We start from the raw sequence: 8,163 nt of genomic DNA on the forward strand, positions 1-8,163 counted from the left end.
AGGAACCTAAATGTCATTTACCAAATGAATAAACATGTCACAATTTTCCTGGACAGAGTATAGTCATTTATGGAAAAGAAACAATGACATGAACATTAAGCAGTTGTATAACAAATGATTACAAACCTGTAAAATGCATACAATTATGTCTAGTTGAAGCATATTCATAATGCAATTAGAACAATTATTGAAATAGAAATATATTTATCTACTTAGAATTGACACTCTTTTAAAATTTATTTTTGAGTACTAACCAGACAGGCAGAAAGTTTAGCATACAGCAATGATGAGTAGAGATGTTGGATACAAAGTCTGGACAGTTCATTTACATAACAGTAATTCTTGAGAAAAAAAATATCACCTCTAAATATGAGTAACAGAAGATGTGGTGTGTGGATACACACACACACACACACCCACACACACACACAATGAGCATATTACTCAGCCATGAAAAAGAATGAGATCTTGCCATTTTCAACAACATGGATGGACCCAGAGAGTATCATGCTAAGTGAAATAAGTCAGAGAGAGAAAGACAAATACCATATAATATCACTCATATATGGAACTTAAGAAACAAAACAAATGAACAAAAAGAAAAAAAGAGACAAACAAAAAAACAGACTTAAATACAGAGAACAAACGGATGGTTATCAGAAGGCCAGTGTGTGGGGGGCATAGGTAAAGTAGGTGAAGGGGATTAAGAGTACACTTATCATGATGAGCACAGAGTGATGTATAGAATTATTGAATCACCATATTGCATACCTGGAACTAACATAACACTGTATGTTAATTATACTTCAATAAATAAATAAATAAATAAATAAATAAAATGCCCCCCAAAAGAATATGCACAGTGTCTTGAACCACGATAAGTCAATAAAATCAGATTTTCTTTAAAAATTAAAATATATATATATGAGGGCACCTGGGTGGCTCAGTCAGTTAAGCGTCTGCCTTCTGCTCAGGTCATGATCCCAGAGTCCTGGGATCGAGTCCCACATCGGGCTCACTGCTCAGTGGAGAGCCTGCTTCTCCCTCTCCCTCTGCCTGCCACTCCCCCTGCTTGTGCTCTCTCTCTCTCTCTTTCTCTGTCAAATAAATAAATAAAATCTTTATATATATATATATATATATATATATGAATAACAAAGCAAGAGCTTGGCATTAAAACACAGCAGGTTTTTTTTTTTTTTAACTAGACAGTTGGGGGATTTGTTTATTTTTAAGTTAATTTTTGCATTACCTGAATACCTTTTCATGGCACAAATTCCCTGATGATATTTTCTGTATCTTAACCCCGAATGTGGCATTATAGGAGACAAGTAAAGATGTTTGTGGACAGATTCCTAAGATTTCCATATTGCCTCTTTACCTTTACTATGGATATCCCTTTCTTATTCACCACAAAACATGGTTTCTTGAATTTTATCACTACTTAAACTTTTAGTTTAGCATCTTATTTTGCTATATTAGCAAAACCAAAATGAGGTACAAGTAGATGCCAGTTTATACACAAAGTGGTAGGATCATTGGCAAATCCTTAGAGATTTGCATGCCTTATATAAAAGGCACATTCTATAAACACAAACTTCGTTTAACCTTGTTTGAAACATTTTTATCATTGTGACAAATGTGAGCTAAACAGAAGAACTATTGAGGATATGCAATGTATATGAATGAAATAATGGATTTCTTAAAACTGTCAGGGCATATGTGTAATCTAACAAAACTGTCATAGGAAAATGACACAGCTCTGGGATTACTTCAGTCAATAAGTATTCAACTGGACAGAGTCAGGAGACTGGAGGTTTAGCCCCAGCTCTACTATTAATTAACTATATGACTCTGGAGGAGTTATTTACTCTTTCTGGGACTTAGTTTTCACACATATAAAATGAAGGTTTTGTGTTAGGCTATTTTCTAGCTTTAAAATTCTATAGGAAAAAAATCAGATTCTAATGTCCTAAAATCCCAATTGGATTTGATATGAACACTGTTAGAGAAACAGCAGCCTACTTTCTTAAAGTCATCATCAATGTCACAATATGCACTCTATTATTATAACCAAATAGTTCAGGGAACATAATCCCAATGAAAATATAAAAGTTATTTAAAATGATAATTTTGAGAATTTAAGAAAAATAAAAATAAATTGTTACAGTGGTCTTGATATTAAGCATATCATTGTTATTGTAACTCATTGAAAAATTTATGGAAGAAAAGTTAACCAACAAAGGAGTTGCTAAGGTTTGGCTTAAAGACTTTATCACTTTAGCATATTTCTTTGAAGGATATTATTAAGGGATTCATATTAGACATTATTAATTCTGGAGGAACAACCTCTGGCCACATGTCAAAAGAATCAAATGTGTTAGCTGATTCCTATCGGTAATCCATTCTTTGTTATAGTTAAGGCTACATTTTAGCTGAATAAAATACCACGTATTAGAGAATTACTATATTATATGAACAACTATATTTCTGAATCTTTAGCACAAAAGTCCTAAATGTCTTTAAGCCTTTTTCTAGCCTTCAAAAGTATAATACTTTACTCATATTTGAACTCAGGTATTTAATTACTAGAACAAAAAAAACCAAAGAAATGGACAGGGATAATAAAATACCTGTGGAATTCTTGGAGGCCTTATTTTATCTGTATTCATTGTTTGTTGTTTGGAAATGTTGTTTGGAAATGCTTTCCTGCTCACAAATGACCAAAACATCGTAATTCTCCTCATGCTCACATTTAAAAAAAGAATGTTATAAAAAATTTTCTTCTGTTCTTAAAGACAGCTCAATTTAGTATTCATCTTTACTAAGAGTACTTTTTTCCTTAGTTTTATGCAATATTTTTGTTCCCCATCTCCACACTAGTATCTTTCAAGACTAAATGATTTTCAGACTGGGAAACAAGGGGAGAGGAACTGTGCTAATTATTAGTAGGGTACTATTACCCAATTTCTTATATCAGACTTTCCACTGAATGATAGAGAAAGTTTATTCTGGGCTCCCAATGAAGGAAACGTTGAAAAAGAATCTTTTTTTTTTTTGTATCTGTGAAATTAAAAAGTCCACATCAGAGGGGTCTCCATAATTACTTGGTCCTCTTCTCTGCCCTGCCACTCTGAGATAAAACCAGCAGAGGAAAGGTCTTTATATCTATGCCTGCTACAATAATTTGAAGATTATTTGACAGTTTCATATGCTTTGGTGTTCTATTTAGTTAAAAATGGTCAGTAAACAAGAAACCCTACTTTATAGAAGCCTTTCTCAAAGGAAATTATAAAAATTCTAAGTCTTAAAACATTTTTGAACCATAAAATGCTGGGCGAACACTTTACACCTTTGTTATATTTTCTAGGTACCTAAATAAAATATCTCCTGCAACTTAAAAGTCTTAGTCTGGTTATTCCCTGAAACCCAAAATATTCAGGAGTTGTTTCTGTCTTCTGAATTCAAGGAGGCGGGGGAGGAATGAGTACCTTGATGGACAATTTTATTAAGGATAGGGGTGGGGGGTAACAGGAAGAAAAAGAACCACTAGAAGGCAGTGTTTACTGGTCATGGAGGAGACTCAAAAGCAGAGGCTTATCAACAGAACCAAATATAGCAGAAATTAAGAACAAAAAGGAACTGATAAGTGGTCAATATGGGTAGCAATACATTTTAGATTTAGGGCAATAAAGAAAGAGAACTAGGGAACATAAGCCATTATTCAGACAGCTAAAGGAAGGGAAAAGATTGCACAGCACCTAGAAGGAATAGCAGAGGCTTTTCTTTTTTTGTTTTAAATATTAGAAATAGAGATTTTATGAAAAGTTTATGAAGAGAAAAACCTGAAAATGACATATATAACACAGTAAGTGCCAGAGTGAGTTTCAGAGATAGTTGGACGAATGGGATTCACAATTCAAGTGGAAAATTTAGAAAGGAAAAATCTCTTCCTCAAGACCAGTGTTTCTCAAACTATGGACTGTAGAGACTCTCCCTACTTGAGAATCATCTGGAGAATCTTGTTTAAAATACAGATTACTTGGGGCAGCTGGCTGGCTCAGTCGGAGCAGCATGCAACTCTTGATCTTGGGGTTGTAAGTTCAAGCCCCACATTAGGTTTAGAGATTACTTAAGAATAAAATAATCTTAATAAAATACAGATACCTTGTCCCTACCATGGAATTATGAAATCAGAATTTCTGAAGATGGGTCCCAAGATCCCCCAAATGATTCTTGTGCATTATTCTTGTGCATTAATGTAAAACCCACTGCTCTACAAATTGGGTGAAAAAAGACTGAGAAAATAGATTGAAGTACCATGTCATGCTGAGGTGATGCTTGAAATACATAATGGAGGACATGCTGAAAGTTTCAATACTTGTGGACTAGAAGGTAAAACTGCTTCAAAACAGGGGGCTAAGGTACTTGGTAAAGTGGGAAGGTTCTCATGACTGAGTATGGAAAGCAGGCTTGGTCTGGGTGGTGGAAGACTGGGAGAGCTGACAGTTATATTTAAATATAAACCTAATGTAATTCAAATATAGTTTTTGGATCATGTGCTATTTCAGATCACCTCTGCCACTACTGTCCTCCAGGCCTGTCTAATCCTGACCCCAATATAGATTAGGACTACACATGGCAGTGTCAAATACCAAGGCCACAGCCATGAGGAATGTCATAACCATACTGGGCACAGAAGGCAAAGGAGACTATCATAGTGAAAGACATGCCAGATTTGGAGATGAAGAAATAGTTTCCAGTCCCAAGGATTGAGTGACATAGGCATACTAGAGGAAAAAATTAATATATATATAATATCAATTTTATATATATTAGTATATATATATATACACTTTATATATATGGGGGGAGGGAGACACACACACACACCCAGGTATTGCTGGCAGGCAAGGTGAAAATAATACTACATATGTGTGTGCACAAACACACACCCCCCAGATATACATAAAGAGAAAAGGCTTTGCAATTCTCTTTTCAAAAAGGAAGCACAAACCACAAATCTCTGTACTTTCTTTTTTTGTTTTGTCACCTGTAGGAGATATTTATTCAATAGTAAATCAGAAAAAAATTACAGTACCTCTTAATTAAATATGGCTGACCTGTCATTTCCTGGTTCCTATGTTGGCTCTCTTATTTTATGTCTCTAACTTTAAGGCATTATGCAAAAAAGGTTAAACAATTCCCTCCCCCGCCTCTTGCTTCCCCAGCTTTCACTCTTGCTTACTATTTTAGGTTTAAAAATAATATCTATCTAATAACAAAAATACCAAATAACCTTCCACCACTTTCTTTAAATCCAAATTTGCACAGCCAAGGCTGACCACTCCCAAGGGTCCTTGCCTTGTGGTCATTTAGCTGGCCAGCCCCACAAAGGACATAATATATCAATCTTAAACTAAACCCATATTTAATTATTTTAAAATTTGCAAGATTATGTTTTGCTCAGTGTGAAACACCAAAGTCTGAATCTCCCCTCATTATCTGGCTATTGCCAAATTGGTATATTTGGTGTTGATTGATGCCAACTTTCTGACCTTCATATATTATGAGGATAATTATATTGAAGATAATTATCATAAGAGATCCCACCATAAGCAGATTTCTTTGCTTTATCATCTACTTTGCATCAAAATGCAAACTTCCAACCAGCTAGCTTCGATGTCTTTTTGACCTCTTCATTTACTTTTACTTCCTCAGAAACTCAGGAAATAAGTCAAATGCAAAGAAATCTCAAATCATTAAAATATATCTCAGTGACCAAAGCAACTTGAACTTTTTGCATCTCTAAAATTTAGACGGTAAGGAAATTCTAAAGGGAGTACTACCCTTCTGCTAGATTTCTTAGGGTTTAGACCTGGATGTTTGGGGAGAGGGGAGAATTAGGCATAGTTTTTTCAAATATTCATAATTTGCTATGAAGACCTCCACAATGAAATCCTGCATAATAGAAATTTAGAAATTGTTCAAAGCTGAGGACTTAATGAGACTTTCGTGAAATTTTGTTTTCTCCCTATTCCTACATTAAAAACCAACCTCATCTTTCTCCCCTCCACACCCCTACAAAACCCCAGAAAACTAATATCCCACTGAACTGCAGTGTAAAGATTGCAGCCTTTCCCCTTATCTCCTCAGCTCTCACCAAGTTCTTATGTCCCAGGGCCATGACCGGGTCAGTTAGTCTGGGCCATTTCCCCCCATTTTTTTGTGGCAATAAAACTTTTTTCCCCCTTGGGTTTGGAATTCCCTGCTCTATCATTTCTATGAGGTCTTTCCCATTCCTCTCTTTAGTCAATTTTAGAAAAAAAAATGGTTATTTCAGTTTGCTTATTTGTGGTTTCACATATTTGCCCTAGTTTGCTTTTTTTCCTCTTTCCCCCACCCTACATAGAGACTGTTGGAGATGGGTGGTAACATTTTATTCGTTGGTTTTACACTTTTACTTGGGAGTAAACCTAGTAGAAATATGAAAATTCTGCTCAGAAAGGAAACCACCAATTGAGGCCTTCACATCCCAGAAATCTCATATATGCAAGGTGAAAAAAGATCTAACTTTTAAAAAGTTTGTAGATTTATTTTATAAAGCTGTATCAATAACAACAATGCTAATATATGCAATTTAACATGTCAATATTGAAGTTCCTTTTTTGTAAGGCTGAGCACAATTTGCTAAAATGTTACCCACGTGCATCACTTCCTCCTCTACACCATTCTAGTGTAAAATTATATAGGTGAGGCTTGTGGAATGCCCCATTTTTGATAAGGACAGGTGCCTGCCTTCATCAAGAACACAATCTTTAAATGCCAAATATGTATAAAATTAAAGCACCGCGACTTTGAATAGTCCTATAACCTCAAGGTTAATATTTAGCTTTTCCCAAAGCAAGCAGGCCACTGCCCTGAACTATAGTTGCCTGGCGATCATTCCAGCACGGTGCATGCTTATTCCCTTTCAGAGTCCAGGGGCCCTTTGCATTCAAGAGAGGGTGCGAGTGAAATGCCAATCTAAAAAGGGAACTTAAAGAACGGAGCTGGGTGGGATCCAATATCTGCCAGAAACCAGATGCCAATGAAATAAACGCCACTGCTAAAATAATAAGTCTACTAATAACGACAGCGATAATAGCTCACCAATCAATTACAATTCTGGAGGAAAGCCGGGCATTCAGAAAAAAGAGAATCCACAAACGAAAACCATGAGAAAAAGTTAATTCTGGTTAGTTAGTGAGCGCAATATTTTCTTTTTTAAATTGGGGTGTGCAGAATCCACTTCTTCCCTAAGCGGCGTCGAGTGCTTTTGCTCCTGCAATACTAAATCGGGAACAGTGCCCTAGCAGAATAAGGTTTTAGAAAGCGCCATTACAAAGTGAGAGAAGTGAGACTCCAACGTTTTAATTTTCTAGCCCGCTGTCACCTAGAGGTAAAGGTAACTCCGGGAGTGGGCATCTCCTTTGGCAAAAGAAGCAAAAGACAGGGCGGCGGGGTGACAGGGAAGAGTGCTCTCAGGAAGCCACGCGTCGTCGTGCTCTTTGGTCTCTCCTCGAGCCCCGCAAGAACAGGTACCCGAGCACCGCTAGACAAAACGGGCCACATTTAGAAAATGTCCCGTAGTTTAGGGCCCGCACCACTTCCACCTCTTCTCTCTCCCCCACCCCCGTCCCTTCGCCTTTTCATGAGTTTGGCGTGGCCCGGGTGCCTGGGGGGCGCCTTTTCGGCGAGCCGGCTCCCGGGTCCCTTCCCGCACCCGCGGCCCCGTCGAAGTCCTGTCCTAGCCCAGCTTGCGGATGTCCCTCTCCTACCCCAGTGCTCAGAACCCGCAGAAAAGAGCACTTCGGAGGCGATGGGCGTCCTCTACTCACCGGCAAGTGGCCCAGATCCGTAACTTCCTTGTCCCTCCAACCCCCAGGTCCCGCCATGGCTTCGAGCCGATCGAAAGCGGGCGACTGAGTTAGGCACGCTCGGGTAGTCTGAGGTGGAATCGGACAAGAAGTTGAAAAGGGAGAGGACGGGGAAAGGAACAGGGGACCGGGGTTTGTGGCTTGGGAGACAGAGGAGGGGAAAGTGGAGGGAAAGAGTTAGGAGTGGAGGGAAGTTGGAGTTTGAGAGGCGGGAAAGCAAGTTTGGCTAAGGCGAGAGACGAGC

The 8,163-nt window shown here is 37.7% G+C and overlaps 1 protein-coding gene across 1 annotated transcript in view; it reads right to left on the reverse strand.

Annotated features, from left to right (window-relative positions):
* The window catches only part of NRK (Nik related kinase), a 147,686-nt gene extending 139,749 nt beyond the window's left edge, over positions 1–7,937 (reverse strand). Inside the window, exon 1 of the mRNA XM_078065456.1 lies at positions 7,881–7,937. Coding sequence (XP_077921582.1) covers positions 7,881–7,937 — 57 coding nt within the window. The remainder of the gene's footprint in view (positions 1–7,880) is intronic.
* Between the last annotated feature and the right edge of the window lie 226 nt (positions 7,938–8,163).

This window comes from Halichoerus grypus, chromosome X (genome assembly GCF_964656455.1).
Source record: "Halichoerus grypus chromosome X, mHalGry1.hap1.1, whole genome shotgun sequence".
Classification (NCBI taxonomy): domain Eukaryota; kingdom Metazoa; phylum Chordata; class Mammalia; order Carnivora; family Phocidae; genus Halichoerus; species Halichoerus grypus.